Genomic DNA, 22589 nt, shown 5'->3' with positions numbered 1-22589 from the left:
CTTTTGCCCGAGTGGCCCCTACAGGAGTGTTGGATGCAACAGCGTGTTGAACAAGTCCTGGGAAACAAGAGCAGCTGTTTAAAAATAGCGGCGCAAATATTTTGTGTCAAAAGTCTTCATACTAGCGGGTATGTGAATTTGCATTATATATTCGCCAGCTCGTTTATCAACATCTGTGCTCTTTGGGCTTATGTTACTGGGCGTCAAGGGTGGAGTGGGAGTGCAACTCAGCTGCCTCCTCGACAAATATGATGTGCATTAGACATCGGTGATTCAGTATAAATTCCATTTTAAAAATATTTTTAGCAATCGACGTATCTTGGAATGTGTGGCTTGCACATGTAACAGACTAATAGTAACATGACACAGCTGATGGTGTTACAGATATAATCAAAATATAATATATTAGGAGACATACAGTATTAATAGAAAACCTCTGGCAAAGAGCAGGGACTTTTGAAATAAAACCCATCTGTCACATCTACTTTCAAATTTAAAATACAATGAACGTGAACATATTTTCACTGTAACAAATATAACTGAAAATAGTTTTAGTTCAGCATTAACAAACTTCAGAAAGGGGAAGTCCAGTCATTGAAAATAACAATGTATCAGATAGCTCATGTCATTGGTACTGTAACTTTAAAATAAAGATTTTCATCAGATATCATTGAAGGATGTTTATATCGGCAATTTTGAATGTTCCCAGTCGCTGACATTTTGGGAGTCACATGAGCGGATGTGACGTGTCATGTGGTTGGTTACGTTCATACGCAGTTATTGTCAGCGCTGATTTCTCGGATTTATCCTCATCTGATGAAGAAATAGAAGTATCGGTTGATCGGGAAGACGTAGGAATACGTCCATACAGATTTGAATTTGTGGCTGTAAATAATGTTGAATATTCGGATGGTTCTTCTGACCCTCATGTGACTCCCAAAATCTCAGCGACCGGGAACATTCAAAATTGCCGATATAAACAACCTTAAATGATATCTGATGAAAATCTTTATTTTTCAGTTACACTACCAATAAAATGACCTATCTGATACATTGTTATTTTCAATAAGTGGACTTCCCCTTTTTCAACAACAAAAAAGTGTGTCTTGAACAATATAATTTTTCTACAATATGTTGTTATTAAGCCCAAAGGTGCAATTTAAATGGATGCATTCCTCATCAATAATTATGTTTAATTTGAAATATTAACTCACGAACTGACTTTGTTACCGTAAAAACTGGACCAGTGTAATCGCACACATCAAATATACTCACAGTAAGCAACGATTTATTCTGTTGTGTGAATGGCAGCAGGTGGATACGCAGGTTTACTGTATCTTATACCATCTAATCGAAGGGCATTTAATAATTCTTCCTGCCACTACACATCGGTCGCACAGACAGATGAACAAAGATATATTTGTAATCAAATAAATGATAATTTGCCAAAAATGTAAGTACACTTTGATGATTTCCTGCGGCACCTGATCTCACACAGTACACTGGTTGTAAACCATTATGAAACTTGCAAATACTGTACAGTCTTAAAATTATTCAAACAAGTCCATCTTAACCCTAGAGAACTCATGGGGTCCCAATTTTAAAAAGGGATTTGGATATCTTAGGTTCTTTCGGGTTAATGTGGTCTACAAAAGAGTCTGTTCTTTCAAATGTGGTGTTACTCTACACAAGCCATTTTGAAAAGATGTCATAAGTGTTAGGCTTCCCGTGTTCCTTTAACAGAGCGTTACATAAGTGTAGTGGACTGGCAAGTCCATTGGGATCACAAGGTACTGGCTGCAAACTCAGACAGAGGGGGGCTTGGGGGGTAGTGGTGGTGCTCTAGTGGATGGATGTCAGAGAAACTAGTCTGCCACCCATCGGATTCCACTGCATTAAATGAGGTTTATTTTTAAACCAATATCAGCCTCAAGCAACACATCCATCCATTCGTCTTAATAAATCTCAATGACAGTGACTCACATTTATGTACCAGCTGCACCTGATCCGCTTAGTCTTCAAAAAGAAACACGTTTGGAATTTGTGCAGATTTGGCGCCATGGTTGCCCTCCTTCCTCATCGGTCTGAGGACCCGGGTTCAAATCAGGCCTCGCCTGTGTGGAGTTTGCATGTTCTCCCCTTGCTTGCGTGGGTTTTCTCCAGGTGATCCGGTTTCATCCCAAAAGTCCAAAAATTGCCAGTAGGTGTTAATGGTTGCTTCTTTTTATGTGCCCTGCAATTGGCTAGTGGCCAGTTCTGGGTCTGGGATAGACTCCAACACGCCCGTGACCTCTGTGAGGATATGCGGAAAATGTAAATGTTATAGGTAACATGCAATGCTCTTTTCTTGATATATTATATATATATATATATATATATATATATATATCTATCTATCTATATCTATATATAAGATATATATCTTGAAAAAAACATTTTCAATTCTATAGTCATCATCACATTTTTAGTCCTTGCTTCACTATAATACTCAACAAAAAGAGCAAAATGGAAGTTACGGTCTCACATGACTTCATGCATAAAGGGAGTTTGAGGTGTGGGTTTTTGTCAAACTACAAAGACAAAAAATGTTGGTATTAGTGGGAGTTGGACGGTTTGAGTAATCTCGTAATAACGTGGATGTACGGCCTCTCTGAGACACAATCTTCTGATCTTCTCCATTAGGACACCTGCTTGGTCTGCCGTCAGTTCCTGTCAGCACGATTATCTACGTATGTTCACATTTTAGAGTGTAACGAGGGAAATGATGCACAGCGGTGAACGAAAAGCAGAACACAAACCGAGTTCCTTATTTTTCTTCATAAACTACAGGTCAGTACAAATGAATATTTCTCTGTGATCTAAAATTATGAACCCCAAAAGAAAAGGACAATTTAAACAAAATATTGTATGATTATAATGACAAATGTATATTACAAAAATACTAATGCATTATCACAGTATTATTTTGAACAACATACAAACATTGTATTTTAAGTCTGATATTGAATGAAGGATTTCACAGTGCAATTTGACAGCTGATGACAGTCATTAAGATACTGACAGTTTGGAGATTTTTGCATTGGTATCTCACCCAAATGGTTTTGGTGCCATATTGAGTTAAAAAAAAAAAAATCAAGTTATCACTTGAGAGTGGACTTACAGCTTTCATTGTGAAAGGTTTTACAAAAAATGCGATTTTTACCATTCATAAAATAACTCAATTTTCAGTGACTCAAAAGTCAAATACAGTTAAATTGAACTCATGGTTCAAATAATTTTGGAACTCACAGAGACGTTTGGAGAGTTTTCTGTAAAAAATAAAACCAAAAAAAAAAAAATTAAAAATATATATATATATTATACTGAAATACTGACAGACATGCAATAATGACATTTGCTTTGGCATTCTAAAAATATTTTCCATCCTCTTAACGGATAAGGTTCCCTTTAAACAAAATGCTTTTCACTTCCTCATTCTCCTTGGCCATTTCCCTTTTCTTTATAGCTTCTAGCGTAAGGTGGTGCGAGAGAAAGAACTACAATGTCCAGAATTGATTTAACAAACGATTTTGGCTATTACAGGAGGCATTTATGAGATTAACATAACTGGATAGAAGTAACTGGCTGGAGCTGCGGCAGGTGATCGTGTGACAGGTCAGTAAACTGTCATGTTTGAGTCTAATTTTTAGTCTGCATCCTAGTTCATGACATTTTTTTTTGCTTCAGAAATTCTATGAAACTAAAGCTGACTTTGTTATCCTCACTTAACCTGCCACGTATGAAAAGATATTGAAGGTTAGGCCAACATTCCACATTTTATTATTTTTCATGTTAATGCTTGCAGTTACAGCTAGCCCAAACTGTGTACTGTGAGCAAGTAGGCCACATACTGTACATACAGTGAAGAAAACAAGTATTTGAACACCCTGCTACATTGCAGGTTCTCCGAATTAGAAATCATGGAGGGGTCTGCAAGGGAGCTGCAAATAAGTATTTGAACACCTGTCTATCAGCTAGGATTCTGACCCTCAAAGACCTGTTATTCCGCCTTTAAAAGTCCACCTCCATTCCATGTATTATCCTGAATCAGATGTACCTGTGTGAGATCGTTAGCTGCATAAAGACACCTGTCCACTCCATATAATCAGTAAGACTCGAACTTGTAACATGACCAAGGCCAAAAGCTGTCCAAAGACACCAGAGACAAAAATGTACAACTCCACATGGCTGGAAAGGGCTACGGAGAAATTGCCAAGCAGCTTGGTTAAAAAAAGTTCACTGTTGGAGCAATCATTAGAAAATGGAAGATGCTAAACATGATGGTCAATCTCAATCGGAGTGGCTCCCCATGCAAGTTATCACCTCGTGGTCTCACTGATCCTTAGAAAGGTGAGGAATCACCCCAGGACTACACGATAGAACTTGGTCAATGACCTGAAAAGAACTGGGACCACCGTTTCCAAGGTGACTGTTGGTAATACACCAAGACGTCAAAGTTTGAAATCATGCATGGGACGGAAAGTTCCCCTGCTTAAACAAGCATATGTCAAGGCCCATCTTAAGTTTGCCAATGACCATTTGGATGATACAGAGGAGTCATAGGAGAAGGTTTTGTGGTCAGATGAGACCAAAATTGAACTTTTTGGTCATAATTCCACTAACTGTGTTTGGAGGAAGATGAATGATGAGTTCCATCCTAAGAACACCATCCCTACTGTGATACTACTGTGCTAGAATCATGCTTTGGGGGTGTTTTTCCTGCGCATGGGACAGGACGACATGGGAGACGATGACTGCGGCCCTGTATTGTGAGATTTTGGGGAAGAACCTCTTTCCCTCAGTCAGAGCATTGAAGATGGGTCGTGGCTGGGTCTTTCAACATGACAATAACCCGAAGCACACACCCAGGAAAACCAAGGAGTGGCTCCGTAAGAAGCATATCAAGGTTCTGCCGTGGCCTAGCCAGTCTCCAGACCTAAACCCAATAGAAAATCTTTGGAGGGAGCTGAAACTCCGTGTTTTTCAGTGACAGCCCAGAAATCTGTCTGATCCAGAGAAGATCTGTGTGGAGGAGTGGGCCAAAATCCCTTCTGTAGTATGTGCAAACCTGGTGAACAACTACAGGAAACGTTTGACCTCTGTAATTGCAAACAAAGGTTACTGTACCAAATATTAACATTGGTTTTCTCAGGTGTTCAACTACTTATTTGCAGCTGTATCACACAAATAAATGGTTAAAAAATCATACATTGTGATTTCTGGATTTTTCTTTTTAGATTATCTCTCTTACGGTGAACAAGTTCCTATAATGAAAATATCACACCCCTCCATGATTCCTAAGTGGGAGAGTTTGCAATATAGCAGGGTGTTCAAATACTCATTTTCTTCACTGTATCTAGTAGATGTGTCCACAGTTTGCAGTTCTGAGGTTGGGGCTCAAATCCAGGTTTCATCTTTTCTCTGCTTCTTCCCATGTACTGTATGTTCCAAAAACATGCATATTGTCCAAATGCCACATGTTCAAGGTGGATCAGCTGGGAAAGGCTCCAACTCAAAGGTAACCCGGTGATGCCAGATAGCGTGATACAAATGTAACAAGAGTTTATACAAAATGTGTCACATTTTGTGAAAGTAGACACGTTACAGTTATTCCACCATCCTTCCATCCATCCATCCATCCATCCATCCATCCATCCATCCATCCATCCATCCATCCATCCATCTTCTACCTCTTATCTGGGGTTGGGTCGCAGGGGCAGTAGCTTTTGCAGGACACCCAGACCTCCCTCACCCCAGCCACTTCATCCAGCTCTTCCAGGGTGATTCCGAGGAATTCCCAGACCAGCCGAGAGATGTATTCTCTCCAGCATGACCTGGGTCATCCCCTGGGTCTCATTCCAGTGAGACGTCCCCAGAACACCTCACCAGGGATGCATCCGAATCAGATGCCCCAGCCCTCTCAATGTGGAGAAGCAGCGGCTCGACACTGAGCCCCTCCTAGATGAAGGAGCTTCTCACAATATCTCTAAGGGAGAGCCCAGACACCATGTGGAGGAAACTCATTTTGCCTTCTTATATATGAGATCTTATTCTTTCAGTCATTATCCACAGCTCGTGACCATAGGTGAGGGTAGGAGTAATTGAGAGCTTCACTCTGCACAAGCAAGTCCGGGACTGAACCCGGGACCTCAGAACTGTGAGAGCAACACTTTCCAGCTGATCCACCGTGCCACTCCAGCTAAGCCACCGTGCCGCCTGTGCCAATATATTTGCCACATATTAGGCAAATGTTTGTTCGCCTTGCTAAGTCTAAATGGAGATTTGTCCGTGGATTGTAGTGCCATAGCTAAATGTGTTTAAACCCTCATCTAATTAGCCATGTTCTTTCCACAGCTGCAGACTGGTGACGTAAGATGGAAGCCGCATACAAAGAACTTTATCAGGAGTTTGTCCGCCTGAGATCTCTTTGTCTTAGGCAGGCGGCTCTGTTACATCGACTTATGACCACCCTGCAGGAAGCCAAAGGTTAATCAAAAGAGTCCAAAAAATAGATCTGGCTATCTATCATGACTGAGTAAAAGCGTTTGTCTGCAGGTGCTTCCAATGGAGACTTGACTGGCAATTGTATCCAAGAAATCCCAGTGCATTTCCAGGGAAACACAATAAGCACCCACAACCCCGCAGCACCGTCTGACTTGTATGCATTCCTTCCAAATGAGAACACAACTCATCTCCTGGCTGAAGATATGTCCAAGCTCAGCATGAAGCTGTCTTATGGCAAAGCACAACAAAAGATGTCATTAGGACAGGACTCTTTAACAAATAAATTTCCCTGTGATGCTCCCAGTGAACGTGGGAGCCACCACCAGAAGTCAACGAAGGTAAATGAACCACATCAGGGGACAGCATTTATTTGCACCAGCACATTGTTTCCCTTATTTACCCGTAAAAATGTGCTGTGTTTGCCTCAGATGTCTCAGTCAGACCGGCAGTTGCTTGGCTTCGACCTCCCGAGTCTTCCAGGCAGATTGTTGATGTCCGATGTAACGCTGCAATCTAACGTGTGCGACTTTTGCCAAGCCGTTTTTCCTGGATACACAACGACCAAGGGGGAGTTCCTGCAACATCTCCACAACCACATCACTTAGTTGCCATCGCCACGGACACGGCACGAAAGACGACCTTGGGTTTCCCAATTCCCAATTCAATCTGCACACGTGTGATTTATCCAAAGCATCGTAAATAGATTCATAAAAACAGAGAATTATTACATTTATAAGGGCAAAATCAATCATTGCTTTCATGAAGCCTGAATTAAGTATATATGATAACATTCTTAACTGCCATATACTGGAAGTGTCAGGAGGAGTTGATTATGATCAAATAAAAGTAAAATACAGCAAAACTACACAGCAACTGAATAACTCTGACGGACACGGACTCAATAGAGTGGGAACATGAAGGTGTCTGTACAGCGATGCTGTCACCCTCTGCTCTTTTAAAGATATTGCAACTGTTGGCAGGCGAAATTAGAACATCTTCAAGACTTTGTGCCTGCTTCGGGAATTTACACTCAACACTGATGCTTATGAAAGTTAAAAAAAACATTATCTATCTATCTATCTATCTATCTATCTATCTATCTATCTATCTATCTATCTATCTATCTATCTATCTATCTATCTATCTATCTATCTATCTATCTATCTATCTATCTATCTATCTATCTATCTATCTATCTATCTATCTATCTATCTATCTATCTATCTATCTATCTATCTATCTATCTATCTATATCTTTGTGCATTAAATATGTGCTGATTTGTAAGATTATATTTAAGATCATCAGGTCATTTTCATTCTAATTTTTGCCCGTTATTCTTTCCACGACACACAATCTCAAAATATATATACACTGTACATAAAACCCTACATACTTTGCATATTACTACGTGTAAACAGCATTAACCAAAATGAAAAAAGAAAAAGTTGCTACACAATTTTGGTTGTTGATCAATCATTGAAGCAAAAGTTGTAGTGATATAATAATAATGATGATGATAATGATAATAACAATCTTATTAATTTACTTTGTGTGAATTCTGAACTTGTTTAGTTGAAAACAAATCTATTATTCTGTTGTATGAATGGCAACAGATGGATACACAGGTAAATTGCACCTTGCGCTATCTTGTGGAAGTGCATTTAATTGTTCTGCCCCCACTTTACTATATTTCACATAGACAAACGAACGATGGATCTATCAAAGCTGCGTTTGGGAATCACTGCGGTGATGAATCCTTTGCCTAATGTATTGGACTGAACAGAATCTCACAGTGTGCTTTAAGATTCAAATGTTTTTAAGACTCAAACAGCAATGAGCACCTCTAGGTTATTGGAATAGCAACACGATTAAGAAAAACAAAACAAAACAAAACAAAACAAAACTGCGTGTGATGGCGATCTAGTTTTCACTGGTCATCTGTCAGCTGCTCGGTGCTGCGTTGCTACGGAGGGAACACCAAGGCTAAGAATAGCCTTCACAAATGAAGGCGCTAATTAACACTGCTGACAGCTGATTGATGACAACGTCTTCATCTGCCTTCATTCGCTTGCTCTCTTTCTTCTCATAATCGGAAAATAATTCAATTTGGATATGACTGTCTTGTATTGAAACAGATTTATTCATTCATTCTTTTTCAGAGCCGCTTATCCTCATGAGGGACGCAGGAGTGATGGAGCCTAGCCCAGCTTTCAACGTGCAGGAGGCGGGGTAAACCCAGAACTGGTTGTCAGCCAATCGCAGAGCTGAAATAGATTTGCTGTATTTAAATTCATATCGACTGTATCTTAGTGAGTAGCACGTCTGCCTCAGATTTCTGAAGTTCCTTATCGGAATAACAGCTTTTGGCTTCCCGTAAATTCAAGACTAAAAATTGTCAATCAGTGTGAACATTTGTTGGTAATTTTGGGCGTTTTCACACACGGTGACGCCATAACTTGCACAACCGCCATAATTGTCGTATCAAAAAAGAACTGGATGTGATGTACACACGAAAACGTGGATGGAAAGGAGAAACGTTCAAGAACTTTTGCAGGTACACTAAAACACTTTTACGTGTTGATGTGGCTTGAATCTGTTTTAAAGTGAATTTTAAAAAAAATCAAAAGAAAATCACAGGTCATGACAAAAGCCACAGTTATAGTATATGATATTCATATACTTGTTTAATAATGTTGACATCAGTGAGTCACCTTGATATTTGATTTATTCTAGAACTTTAGCTATGTTAGTTGTTTATGTAGTGAAGTAATGCAGATTTAGAGAGTTGGCGTGATATTAGCTGTTCGCAATTTATTGGCGGCTCCTTTAGAATAGCATGCAGTAGAATACGAGGATGCTTCTGGAAAAGTATAGAGAAGGTCAGAAGGAGCTACATGGTGTTTTTCTAGACCTAGAGAACGTGTGGCGGAGAAATATGTTAGAATAGTACAGGACAAGTATGAGGACAGCAGAACAGCAATGAGATATGCCGTAGGTGTGTCAGAAGAATTTAAGGTGGAGGAGGGACTCCATCGGGGATCCACACTGAGCCCCGTCCTGTTTGTGGTAGTAATAGATAGCCTGACAGATGAGGTTAGAATGGTATCCCCTTGAACCATGATGTTTGTAGATGATATTGTGATATGCAGTAAAACCATGGAGCAGGTGGAGGAAAAAAGATGGAGGCATGCACTGGAAAGGAGAGGAATGAACATTAGCCAAAGTATAACAGAATATATGTGCGTGAATGAGAGTTGCGGAGGAGAAGGAGTGAAGCTCCAGGGAGAAAAGATAGCGAGAGTGGACGACTTCAAGTACTTGGGGTCAACAATACAGAGCAATGGTGAGTGTGGTAAGGAAGTAGAGAAACAGGTCCAAGCCGGATGGAACAGTTGGCGGAAGTCGTCTGGTGTTCTATGTGACAGAAGAGTCTCCGCTAGGATGAAGAGCAAAGTTTATAAAACAGTGGTGCGGCTAGCCATGATGTACGGATTAGAGACGGTGGCACTGAAGAAACAACAGGAAGCGGAACTGGAGGTGGCACAAATGAAGATGTTGAGGTTCTCACTTGGACTGAACAGGTTGGATAGGATGAGAAATTAGCTCATTAGAGGGACAGCCAAAGTTAGATGTTTTGGTGACAAGGTTAGAAAGAGCAGACTTCGATGGTTTGGACATGTTCAGAGGCGGGAGGGTGAGTGTTTTGGTAGATGGGTGTTGAGGATGGAGCTGCCAGGCAAAAGAGCGAGAGGAAGACCAAAGAAAAGGTTGATTGTTGTTGATGTTGAGGGAATTCATGAGGACAGTGGGTGTTAGAGAGGAAGATGCACGAGATAGGCTTAGATGGAAAAAGATGACATGCTGTGGCGACCCCTCACGGGACAAGCTGAAAAAGTAAAGAAGAAAAAGAATATGCATAACATGGTAGTTTGCTGCCTTTGTGTGTGGAGTTTGAAAATCCTCCCCATATTTGCGTGTATTTTCTTTGGGTACTCTTGCTTCCTCCCCCTTTCCGAAATAGACGTTAACGTTCAATTAAGACTCCAAAATGCCCATGCATGAGAATGTGAGTATGAATATATGTTTGTCTATACAGCACGCGGCCTGTGATTAGCTGGCGACCAGTCCAGGGTTTACCCCACCCTTCACTCAAAAGTCAACTCGGATAGGCGGCATCTCCCTTGCAACCTTAATCAGAACAAACGGTGGAAAATTTTTTATTCATGAACAGATGGAAAATTAATCAAATTTGTTTGACAGAAAAGAACGTTTAAATGTGACTTTAAAAAAGGTACGGTAAAGTTACTAAACGGATTTTGCATCGGATTATTTTATTTTGTCAACAGAACTACAGTCCTAATCTAAGTTTTCCACATATGCTACTGTGTGTGTTGAAAGGATGTCTCCATCCATCAAGCGTGTGAGTTATGGTGTTATCGTCATGAGTCACAGTTTGCAGGAGAGCAACGGCACAGCAAGGAGGATGACAGCAGAGGTGTTGCAGCTGCTTTGTCGCAACTCCTGCAACAGGCCAAGTTATAGAAATGAAAATTCTGCCTTTGTGTGCCTGAACGCAGACACAAAGGCTAATAAAAAAAAAAAAATGTGGCAAGGGCTTTGAGTCATAACAAGTCATTCATCTCCATGTCAAAATCTGTATTGATATATTTTAAAACTATAAAATCTCACCTTCAATCTTAGTTCAAAACGTGTTAGCGTGTAATATTGTTCTGATGAGGCATATTCTGCACAACACAACAAATATACATTCTGTATATAAATGAAAGTTAACTCATCAAACGCAATTTCAACGCCAAAAAACTAACTTGTTTATGAGTTGAGTTGAAAAGATTAAAACTGTATAAAAGATAAATAAAAAAAATCAAGAGAACAACTACAGTATGACAAAAGCATATCATGTGTATATACAAATAATAATAATAATAAATCAAGATCAAATCTGTTTATATATTGCATTTTATGTCTGACAGGAGACGTGTGAACATTACTTATGTATTTTTCTCCATGAGTTTTTTCTGAAAATGAAGACCAGCAAATTCTTCTTCTTCTATATTTGTAAATAAAACTTTTTTTCTTGCAGTGATTGAAAAGGGGGTCATTTCCAAAGTTGTAGTGCCCCCTTGTGTGTTGGGGTGTTTCATATCAAGCCGAACCCCCAACATGCAACATTGCTCATAAGAAATAGATGGATCCAATATGGAGAATGAATGCTTTTAATAACAAAATGTCCATCAACATGTCCATACAGTTCACTGCGAGTTTATAATGTCATCATTTATGAAGTTGTTGATGATGATGTTATCGCCACTGGATGCTCTTTTGGATGTCAGTGGTGTCCGGAGCCCAAGTCCTTTGCCGTATGGATTGAAGTATTATTATTGTTTCTTTTTTTTTTCATTTCCCTCTGTGATTGGTGTTTTCTTTGGAGACGTTTGGGCTGATGCTCCGGCACACTGTGATCGAGCTTCGCTGTGGAACTTTACTCCCATGCTCTGAGGAGACAGGAAATGAAGACAATAAACACACCTCTCTCTTACATTACATAATTTTATCTTGAAATATTAGGTTGGGTACGTTGTTTTGTTTTATTTTGTGAGGATTGTTACTAAGAAAATAACGCTATCCCGACAGGGACTAACATTTAACCTACATCTGTGTTTTAAAATATTATTTTGATCACCCCAACACTTTTCATGTTGGTTGCACAAGCATTAAGGCTGATGTCATTGTCGCGCGTGAGGTGCTTAAGAAAATACCAAAAAGATCAAAAAGTGAAATGACATTGGTTAGTTTATTAGTGTTTGGTGTCATGAGCATTGCGTCCTTCGATACAGTACAAGTCACTGCTGCTTTAATTTCCTTTAGTTTGAAGATAGAATGTATAGTCATTGATCACAAAGTGACAGAAAATGTCAGTCTTTTATTGTTTTACATTCACGTTAGTTGTTATTTTTACACATTTAACAGTTAAAGGGGAAATTTACCATTTTAAAAAGTGTTTTTTTTTTGTCATAATTGTCAAAACTGTCAATATAATTTTGACAGCAGTACATGAATGAGCCTTCTATCTTGGATTTGTTGTCTTTCTTTTCAAATTTGAAGCAAATGATGTGGCCAGTAAGTCAGAATTATCATTATTATTTTTTTTTTTTTACAGGTCATTTTTACTCATGAACTACTGTCAGGTCATACTGACAGTTTTAATAAACATGACCAAAAAATGATCTTTTTTCGATTGCGAATCCCCTTTATGGATGTCAAAATATCTGTTCCGTCAACAATGTTTTAATGGTGGTGAGTGTTTGATCCTGCAACACATTATTACTAATTTCATTATTTGGCGATATTTTTTTCAGGATACCAACAAATTGTGGGCTGGAGGTTGTGTCTGACTTCCTTCAACTTAGCTTGCTTGCCATGCAATATGTTTTTCCTTTACTTGCAATGGCCCAGGAGGAACTCACTGCAAAACAGTTACAGTACTCCCTCCTGCTGCTTTAATGGCTTCCTACTATCTGAGAATCACCGGGGACTGACGCACCGCAGGCAAACACTTCTCTAGCCCATAAATGGAAATTCAAAGAATTCAAAAATGAGATCTCTCTAACACACCCCTTGGGGTCGGATCCGACACAGTACTCTATTTAATATGACTGGGCAGGATTAAAGCCTAAGCCTTAGACACTACCACAAAGTGATGTGTTTTAAAGTTTTTGAATAACAATTTGAGGAATTTAGCAAGAAACACCCACACATGCAGCGAAGTTGTCACGGTTGGAAAATTGCCTGATGAAGATCTTGCCAGTTGAATAACAGGAAAAAATATAGTCATAAAGTCAACAAAAGAGTGAGTGATGAAAGTTTATGTTTACTAAATATTTAACCACTAGCTATTGTACTGTATACCCTTATGCATAGTCTGACAATTTTACTCGTCATATGACAAACAAAAACATACAAATAAATAGATGATCCTGACTAGATTTGGCCATAAAAGGTGATAACGTAAGGGAAAACATGTTCAGAGGAAGTGAAATAAAGTTGTTAGGAAAGACAAGAAGTGAGGCAGATAGACGTCAGAGATGAAACGTATGTCACTTTTTTTTATTGTTGTTATTTCTGCCGTCCTTTTGGTTGCAGGAGAGGAGGAATAAAAAAGACTGTGCCATTTCGCAGCCCACAGGTTTTATTTTGGTGCACTGTCACTTGGTGAGTCAATGCAACGCCCCTCCAATTACCTCCCACTCCATCGCCCCCACAGCCCATCCTCCCCGCCCCTCGGCCCACGCAGCCAACGCACTCTGACGTCAGTTGCCGCTGAGGTGGCGACGGCGGTGATGCTGGTGGGGGTCTGATCCTGTCGCCCACAGAGTACTTCCTACGCCACCTCCCTCTCTCTTTTCTCCCTCCTTCCACGCCCGGAATCCTTTTCCTTGCTCTGCCTGTTACAACTAACTTGTACACATCACTTCTTCTTCATATGGCAGTGTGATAACAGGAAGAGCCCTAACGCCTCTCATATTTACTTGACAATGCAACATTATGCTCTCGTATTTGGATTTCAAACTTTGTCTGCCTGTACTGGTATAATTGTACCTTGCAACTTAAACTCAGTCAATTGCAACATTTTTAACGAGGAAAGGTTACAAAATGTATTTTTTATAAACATTACACCTTTTTAGGAAGAACTAGTCCAGCCTCAGGAACGAATAAATATTAAGCCCAAACACCTGTAACCATCCATCCATTTTTTGTAGAACGCCTCATATAGATATTCACACTCAGATTATGGACAGATTGATATGCATATTTTTGGACTGTGGGAGAAAGGCGACGTGAAAACCTTGTTACCGCTTATCCACCATGCTGTCCCATCTGTAAACATGGTTTATGTTATTCTAATCGAACCTCCAACAAATTGCTAACAGCGAAGCGCATGCCAACATCAGGACACGTAAACTACATAAACACTGCAGTTAACCTTTTAAGATAACTTTATATCAAGGTAACTCAGCTGCGTTGTCAAAATTATTGAACTAACATTAACCTTAAAAGACAGGATAGGGATATCACGCATTATTATTGTGGCTAAACTAGCATCTGTGATGCTGACAAATGACAGTAGGCATAGAAGGCATATTTGATGAAAATCGTTTGGTCTGATAAGTGTAAAACTACATAACTATTGTGCATTGTCAAACAAGAAAGTGATCCACATGAAACTAAACTTGAACTGTAGCCCCTTTGAAACTGCCTGTATTGTAAAAGCAGTACATTTTCCACCTTCCATGCATTTTCTGTAACTGCTTATGCTCACCATGGTCATGGGGGAGCCATAAATGATCTCAACTGACATTTTTTTAGCGGACAGAGGTAGAGTACAACCTGGACTGGTTGCCAGTCAATGGCAGGGCACTTACGGACAAAGAACAATTCCCACCGATGGACAATCGAGAGTCTCCAATTACCTTAGCATACGTGTTTTTGAAATGTGGAAGGAAGCCAGAGTACCTGGAGAATGTGCAAACTCCACACATGAAGGCCTGAGCCAAGATATAAAGCTCAAACATCAGAAACGTGCTGCAGATACGATCCGCTAGACTACTGTGCTGCTTTTAAAAGCCAAGGGTGGATGAATGCTGGGCCTTCTGTTGCAGCTCTGATGCAGCAATTTGATTGGCTCACTCGATAATAGAGTCTGGATTTCTTTTGTGGCCTATTTTGTTGAAGGTACACAAAACAGCAAACTAAGAACGAACACTAAATATACGTACTGTTCAGTTTAGGGAGTCTTTTTTTTTCAACTTGCAAAGAGACGGCAAATATTGCAAAACACTCTTTTATTCTGTTGGCAAAATTAAACATAGTAAGTTAATGTTTGAAAAGTCACCTGTGGAGTGAGTTCCATCTGACCCTAATTTGACCTTGGCCGCCCGGTCGTGTGACACCATGCGAGCCAATCGCAGCCCTTCGTCCATGAGCGTTTGTTGCATGAGATGGCGACTCCAGGGGGTGTGGTTGGAGCTGTCGGTGGGGGGGCACGACGATGGTGACTGGGTGCACTGTGACCCCAAGTCTGACAGGAGAGATAGCAAGAGTATATTGCGCATAGATTTTTAGAGGCTGCCGGGACATCTGGAATAGAAGTCAGAATAACATCTTTGGGTGTTTACCATGTGAAACGCTGTCTGGACTTTCTACAGACAAGCTGTCTTCATCGGTTCTCAGGTTTAAGGCCTCAGCGCCGTCCATTCCGAGGAGTGACGAAGTGCTCTCAGGCACGGTCACCTGAAATTAAAAACGCATTTATTTTGCTGTTAAGAACCTTTTTTAAAAAATTTCAGTGTTCCCACGCTATATCGTGGTTTACCTTCAGCAGATTCAGTGCATTGCAGATCTTTGTTTCATATACATATTGCCCATAGTGTAATTGACCACAGAGTTTGAGTCTGTGCTATATTTTTCATGTTGTAAATCCGTTATTAGCATAAAACAATAAAACTGTAAAAACAACAAAAGAAAATGCAATTTAAACACATATGACAAGGAACAAAATGTACATCGTGTACAGTACGACTGTATTTTTACATTATGTTTAAGACTTTGAAAGGTGTTTGAGAGAATACAAAAAAGAAAAATGGTGCCTGTTTATAGGAGTGTAGCGAAGATTGAGAATAATCTGGGGAGATTCATACAACTTTAAAAGTTGTATCACTGATTTTTTTTTAAATATGTGGGTTCTACTTCACAAATTTCATCTATTGCGGGGGTTGTCCGGAATCTAACCCCTGCAATAAATTAGGGATTGCTGAACACACAGATATTATAATCACAAACAGTCTCACAGGACTGTTTGTTTTTTGGCAACTCACTTCGAGCCTTGCTCTCTTCTGGGACGACGCATTGTTCTCCTCCACGTTTGACCTAAATGACAATCAAAATGTTAACTTTTAAGCCGATGCATATAGAAATGTCACCTACAATGCACCAATGTTCACTCCAAGCATTCTAGACAATATTTTACCTTTACAAAGATACGAATGCTTACTTGAGAACGAAACTTTTAGAGAAATCTATGGTTTCCTGAGAGTCAAAATGGAGTGTGTCCCCCTCAAAAACAGCGTTATTGGACTGTAAGGGCAAAACTGTCCGTGCACATCTTGTATTGAATTTCATTAAATTAGAATAAGTACACCTAATGATGTGATTGGATTCAGGTTCACATGAGGTTTCTGGTGTTTTTGGATATTCCAGTGATTGGCAACCGCAATGCCCCTGCACGTTAGATCACACTGGGTTACAATATTTATATATTTTTGTTTAAGTTGTCCATGTTTTTCCTTCCAACAGATTTAGGACAGTTTTGCATTGCTGAATCAGAAAAGAGTATCTCTTTCTTTTTTACAGGTCAGGTTTTAAATGCATCATTGTTAACTGTTTGTTAATCAAATATTACTAATTTTTCTTATTGTAAATTGAATAATACACATTGATAAAATGTATTTAAAAATGATAAAAAGAAAATGTCATCATTACTGAAAATTCAGAACATGAACCTCCATATATTTGAACCTCGAAAATACCTGTACAGGAAATAAAAAATGTGACCATAGTTCAAAATGTTGATCTGATTGAGAAAAGACAATGTTATATTTATATTTTATATATATATTATTAATATATATAGTATATATTTGAATCCAGCACATCAAAATTCTCCTAAATCAGCTAAAAAAAAAAAAATCTTGACCAGTGTTGTCATGTGTGCAGTGGGAAATGATCCAATTTCTCTGAATTGGTCCAAAATGACTTAAAAGCTATTTAATGCAAAAAATGCATCATTGCAAGTGAGGCATTATGACACTCATAATTAAGAAGAAAATCTTCCACAACAAGGCAGAATGTCTTCACCTGTTGCCATTCTTATCAGCTTTGTGCTCAACGAAAGAAACCCATATTTCACACTAAGTCAATTTGTGAATAAATTAGGATGAGATTATTATTTTTTTAGTAGAGTATGTACAGGTATATTTTTCTGACATCATTGTTTAGTGGTGTAATGTAATTTTTGTTAAAATAAAACAACAAAAAAAAACATGCTTTGGTGCAACCCATTCGTGGGCAACGTCCCATTTTTGGACATCATGATTTTCACGCATTATATCCTTCAGTATAGCAAAATATTTAAGTGGTTTAATCTGAAGCCATAATTTGGCATCAGGAGAGGATAACCCATTGGTCAATGTTACCGCGGAGTTATTTCCCTTTCCTTCCTGACCCAACATGGCTGCCTCAAGTATCATATAACTTAACCATAAACCAAAAAGAAGTGTTATTTCCTTGATTGTGGCCTGTTAGGAGACTTTTATCTCAATAAGGCAAAAAATTGCCACCCTGCCCATGAATGGGTTAAGATTGTGATACATCGGCCTTTTCATTTCTTGCCTTCCTGTTGCAGCAGGAATATTGTTTGTGTCCCTTAGAGACAAACACGCTTTTCTTACCTCGCGTGCTTGAGAGTGGAAGTGTAGGCACATTTTCTTGCCACCTGCCGAGCCAAAGAGAAGAGTTCCACCCTCCTGAGTAAAAGGGCGTTGTCACGCATACAGAACTGGGCGGCAGCCTCGTTGATGATCAGCTGAGGGGAGAAGAAGATAAATGGAGGCTGTGAGCGTGACACCGTCAGGTGACACAAGGATGTGAAACAACGCTGCTATTGCATCGTTTTACCTCATGTTGCGTGAGTAGCTTGCCTTCTCTGCGCTTGGAGTCGAAGCGTCCGTAGATGAGACTGTACTTGCGGATCTCCTCCTCCTTCTTCACGTCCTGTGAGCCCATGCTGAAGATGTGTCCCACCGTCTTTGCTATTTTTTTGTTTATCCTCAGGAGACTCTTCACCTCTGTCGGATCGGAGCGAGGGAGAGTCCTTAGTAGCCTCTCCACGCTTTCTGCCACGGCACGGCTGGTCTCCCCGTCCAGTTGTCCTCCGGGCCAAGCCGACAGAGGGGTGGGGGCAGAAGAGGAGCTTGGAGATGTGGAGAGACCAGGGGGGGCAACATGTAGATGCGGTGGGCTGGGCGGATCCTCTTCGATTCCTGGCGCAGAGGCAAAGGAGCCGTTCCCATCGGGCTCTGGGGTCAGCCAGTGTGGGTCCATGGGGGACAGTTTTTCTCGGTAGTGTGACTCTGGAGGCTGGGGGGAGGCCTGAGAGCAAGGGCTCCGTGGGCTTCCACTGTGCATGGGAGTAAGACACGCCCGATCCTCCCGCTCGGGGGGCGACCCCGGCTGCCCGTTGATCAAAGACTTCCTCGGTCCACCCGCAGAACCGCTCGGACCCGTGCTGTCCACTTTAAACAGCGGGATCCCCCCGAGGGCAGGCAGGCCGGCGACTGGCTGGTTGAAAAGGGCGGGATTCGCCGCCCAATCTCGGAGGGCCTTCTGCAGCCTGCGTACATGCAGTGGCTTGGTGGCCATGCCGACCAGGGCCATGATCTCAAGGAACTCGTCCTCCGCCGCCTCGCATAGCTGCTGCACATCGTCGCCGCCCTGCTGGATGAAGGTTTCGTAGTAGGCCAGCAGGTTGGCCCTTTGCAGCACCCGATAGAGCTGCAGCTCCCCAAGTGTGCGTGGCAGAGACATGGCACGCTGCACACAAAAGATGAGAGGACAAATGAGACACTATCTATCTATCTATCTATCTATCTATCTATCTATCTTTGAAGCTGGTTTATTTTATTATATATCAAATTATTTTATATCTCATTGTGTGAAGACTGGTTGAAGTTAAAGTACCAATTCAACTCTTCTACTTTAGTAAAAGTAAAAAGCGTAGACTGAAAATAAAAAGAACATTTCTGCTAAATATGCATAAACAACACTTGTTTATATAACACAACAAACAACACAACAAAAGCAAAAATCTGCACACAAGTTTCCCTCCTTTATTAAATTTGACAATACTTGTACTGACCAGCAGAAAAAGATCATGTTACATTTTTCATGTTGTTAAAGAGCTTGCTAGCATTCAGCTTTAATGCAACCAAAACCTACTCTTTTGGCTTTGTTAATATGAACTGAAAGACAAAAAATGCCCAATTAGTGTAGAGTACTACCTGAAAAAAATACAAAATTCTTGTAAATTTTTTCAGATTAAGTGGAGAATTTTTTAATCCAAGAAGTCTGTGTTTTTTATGCTAGTATAATTAAAAAATGCATTGCCTTACGAATCATTCTTTTTCTTGATGACAGTCAACAATTGTCTTGAGACCATAGATGGGGAATATCTTGCCTCTCTGACTCTCTTGCAGTTTTTGTTAACAGAAGTGGCAGAATTGGGGAACAGCACATACTTTTTAGATGTGCCCGTATTTTAGGCCAAGTGGCCCTTTGTGTGTGTGTGTGGCCCAGCAGCACCCCCATCGATTAAAGGATTTAAGTGTGATCAACCCTGCCAAACCCCCAAAACAACATTTTTTAAGAGAAGAAAAGTGCTTCTTTGGACTGAAATAGTGCCCCAAAAAGGCAGTTTTCGGGGTGTTATGGTCCCTCGGTTCACATTCCATCATGTCGTGTCCTTTGTTTTTTTGTCTAATAAGAACCAAAGAGCTCAGTCAGTTAAGATCTTTACCAGGGTTGTCTATATCTCTGTTGATTCAGTTCTTTTTAAAGGTGTCATCCACAGACTTTGTAAAACCACAGGAAGCCCAAATTGATCGTCAGCGCAGATATGTTTTTAAATTGCAGAGTAAAAGACAAACGGACATCCTCCAGTAAAGTACAGATGCTGTTCACGAAAAACCTACTTCTGAACAGTAACTACATATTTGGCTTCCCATGCAACACAAATTATTATCTCATTTAGTAAAGAAAGTGCTGCTTTTGTCATTGTTCTTACCTTCTCCAGGTTAAGACGCAGGGTGAGGGGTGCTCAGAAGTCTCTGTAAAAGAACAAACAATCATACAAGCCCATCGTCATGGATTGAATCAAAAGAAGTATTCAAGGCATTCATGCGCTATGAATAATACAGTTCGTGTTGCTGCGTCCGCATCCTAAAAATGCGCTGACTGGTTTGCCGCGTTTCAAATGTGGTCTTTTTTTTTTTTTTTTTTTTACCTTGAAGCAATAGCGTCAGATTGGCGTAGTAAATCCCCTCAGCCTACCCGTGGCTCGTCTGAAATCACTGGCAGAAATCCTCCTCCGGCGTAGCGTATTGGTCGCTGGCTGCCTCTCTTTCTCTCTCCGTGTGTCTGTGTGGGCTGGAGAATGACGGGGGTGGACTGCAGCGCGCCATCTGACCGAAAAAGAGCTTTCCTCTCCCGGTAGAGAGGCGGCTTTCAAATTGGAGATGTGGGTGGTGGTGGTGGGGGCTCGGAATTAACCCTCTGCGTCTTCAAGATGTCTTCACTTGCGTGCGCTTGTTAAAGGGGGAGTACACTGCTTCCTGTCAACGACCCCCTGAGTAAAAATCACGTCAGCGACACCTTCTGATGTTACTGAATAAGGTTTTCGTTCGTCGATGGGGTGTTTGTTCAGGCTGGCCAGAACTTGGGCTCGAGCAGTACTTAGCATGAGTACACGTCAACATTTCATCTTGTGGAATTGTATTACAAATTATATCGCAATCAGCTATCTCTGGCGACACGGTGGTTCTTCTGGTAAATTGTTGGCCTCACAGTTCTGAGGACCCGGGTTCAATCCCGGCCCCGCCTGTGTGGAGTTTGCATGTTCTCCCTGTGCCTGCATTGGTTTTTCTCCGGGCACTCCGGTTTCCTACCACATCCCAAAAACATGTAACATTAATTGGACACTCTAAATTGCCCCTAGGTGTGATTGTGAGTGCGGCTGTTTGTCTCGTTGTGCCCTGCGATTGGCTGGCAATCAGTTCAGGGTGGACCCCGCCTCGTTCCCGTTGACAGCTGGAATAGGCTCCAGCACGCTCCGCAACCTTTCTGAGGATAAGGGGCTAAGAAAATGGATGGATGGACATATTTTACAAACACATTCATTTTTTTTCTACCCATCAACAAATGACTTAACCCATATTTTCATTTTCAGATACCAATGTGGCCATTGTATGTGTGTGTGTGTTTTATCCATATTTAATTTAACTTAAACGTCTACATTTTTAAATAGATTTATAATAAATTTAGTTCATATTTTGATGTATATAAATTTCTATATTTATTATATAATATTTATAATAAATTTAAAATTCATTCACTTTTTCTTAACTCTCCGGATATCTGTTATGTATTTTGTGATATATAAACAAAGGAAGACTCCAGCACTCCCAAGACCCTTGTGAGGATAAGCAGCTAAGAAAATGGATGGATGGATAAACAAAGGATTGATTGATTGATTGATTGATTCATCTCATTCATTTATTCATAGATTCATTCATTGAAAAGCCAATTCAGCTTACTCCGTCATTGTATGTGGATGTGGCTCGGACATGAAAAAATCGGAATTGTAGTGTTCACTTTGCCATGAAAGAATCTAATATCACAAAATTCGGAACTGACCTGCAGTATAAACATAGCCTAAACTGGCTGTTGGTGTGAAGACGAGTATGAATTGTTGTATGTTTCTATGTGCCTTGCGATTGTCTGGCGACCAGTTTAGGGTGTACCTCACCTCTTCCCCAGAGTCAACTGCGAGAGGCTCCCACAGTGACCCGAATGAATATAAGCGATATGGAAGGATGGATTGTTGATCTAAGTTTCTTCATTTCAAATCTATAAATCCAATTCATTTTCAAAACTACTTATTCTCATTAGGGTGAGCTGTAACTGACTCTGGCTGACTTTGGGCGAGGGGCACACTTAATTAGGACAACTTAAGTTCTTCAATGAATCCAACATGCTCCTTTTATCACTTATCATATGTTTTCACACTTGGTTGTGCCCATCTGTGCACACAGCTATGTTGCTTACCAGTAGCATAATTTCATAGTGGTGTGTATTTAATTTCTGCGCATGGTGCCCACCCTCATTGTTGGACGTGTCCTCAGAGGCCTGAAACCAT

The 22589-nt window shown here is 40.4% G+C and overlaps 2 protein-coding genes across 7 annotated transcripts; one reads left to right on the top strand and one right to left on the bottom strand.

Moving 5' to 3' along the window:
• Positions 1-2772: 2772 nt before the first annotated feature.
• zgc:113184 (uncharacterized protein LOC553745 homolog) lies at positions 2773-11659 on the top strand. 5 transcript variants are annotated; one of them, XM_061833416.1, is made up of 5 exons: positions 2773-2829; positions 3583-3654; positions 6394-6525; positions 6595-6881; positions 6972-11659. In XM_061833416.1, exons 3-5 carry the CDS (start codon positions 6414-6416, stop codon positions 7146-7148), a joined length of 576 nt encoding a protein of 191 aa, XP_061689400.1. In that variant the 5' UTR covers positions 2773-2829; positions 3583-3654; positions 6394-6413; the 3' UTR covers positions 7149-11659. The 5 variants fall into 5 exon arrangements, with proteins under 5 accessions (XP_061689400.1, XP_061689398.1, XP_061689399.1 ...); XM_061833414.1 differs by having other exon boundaries at positions 2780-2829; positions 5526-6525; XM_061833415.1 differs by lacking the exon at positions 2773-2829 and adding an exon at positions 5526-5557 and having other exon boundaries at positions 3512-3654; positions 5810-6525.
• Positions 11660-11762: 103 nt separating this feature from the next.
• On the bottom strand, positions 11763-21239 carry nab2 (NGFI-A binding protein 2 (EGR1 binding protein 2)). 2 transcript variants are annotated; one of them, XM_061833412.1, is made up of 8 exons: positions 20679-21239; positions 20460-20502; positions 18296-19210; positions 18070-18203; positions 16438-16489; positions 15739-15853; positions 15456-15641; positions 11763-12057 (listed from the first exon to the last, which is right to left on the bottom strand). In XM_061833412.1, exons 3-8 carry the CDS (start codon positions 19202-19204, stop codon positions 11960-11962), a joined length of 1494 nt encoding a protein of 497 aa, XP_061689396.1. In that variant the 5' UTR covers positions 19205-19210; positions 20460-20502; positions 20679-21239; the 3' UTR covers positions 11763-11959. The 2 variants fall into 2 exon arrangements, with proteins under 2 accessions (XP_061689396.1, XP_061689397.1); XM_061833413.1 differs by having other exon boundaries at positions 20726-21239.
• Between the last annotated feature and the right edge of the window lie 1350 nt (positions 21240-22589).

The sequence above is a fragment of the Syngnathoides biaculeatus genome, chromosome 10, assembly GCF_019802595.1.
Source record: "Syngnathoides biaculeatus isolate LvHL_M chromosome 10, ASM1980259v1, whole genome shotgun sequence".
Taxonomy (NCBI): Eukaryota; Metazoa; Chordata; class Actinopteri; order Syngnathiformes; family Syngnathidae; genus Syngnathoides; species Syngnathoides biaculeatus.
The sequence above is the reverse complement of the archived record's forward strand: the minus strand, read 5'-3'. Positions and strand labels throughout refer to the sequence as shown.

Excerpts from the sequence above, each read along its gene's own strand:
- zgc:113184 (XM_061833416.1), top strand. The coding sequence starts at position 6,414 with ATGGAAGCCGCATACAAAGAACTTTATCAGGAGTTTGTCCGCCTGAGA. Across the intron at positions 6,526-6,594 it reads CACCCTGCAGGAAGCCAAAG|GTGCTTCCAATGGAGACTTG; the intron begins GTTAATCAAAAG and ends GTTTGTCTGCAG. Across the intron at positions 6,882-6,971 it reads ACCACCAGAAGTCAACGAAG|ATGTCTCAGTCAGACCGGCA; the intron begins GTAAATGAACCA and ends TGTTTGCCTCAG.
- nab2 (XM_061833412.1), bottom strand. The coding sequence starts at position 19,204 with ATGTCTCTGCCACGCACACTTGGGGAGCTGCAGCTCTATCGGGTGCTG. Across the intron at positions 16,490-18,069 it reads TCCACTCTCAAGCACGCGAG|GTCAAACGTGGAGGAGAACA; the intron begins GTAAGAAAAGCG and ends ATTGTCATTTAG. Across the intron at positions 12,058-15,455 it reads AGATGGAACTCACTCCACAG|AGCATGGGAGTAAAGTTCCA; the intron begins GTGACTTTTCAA and ends CTGTCTCCTCAG.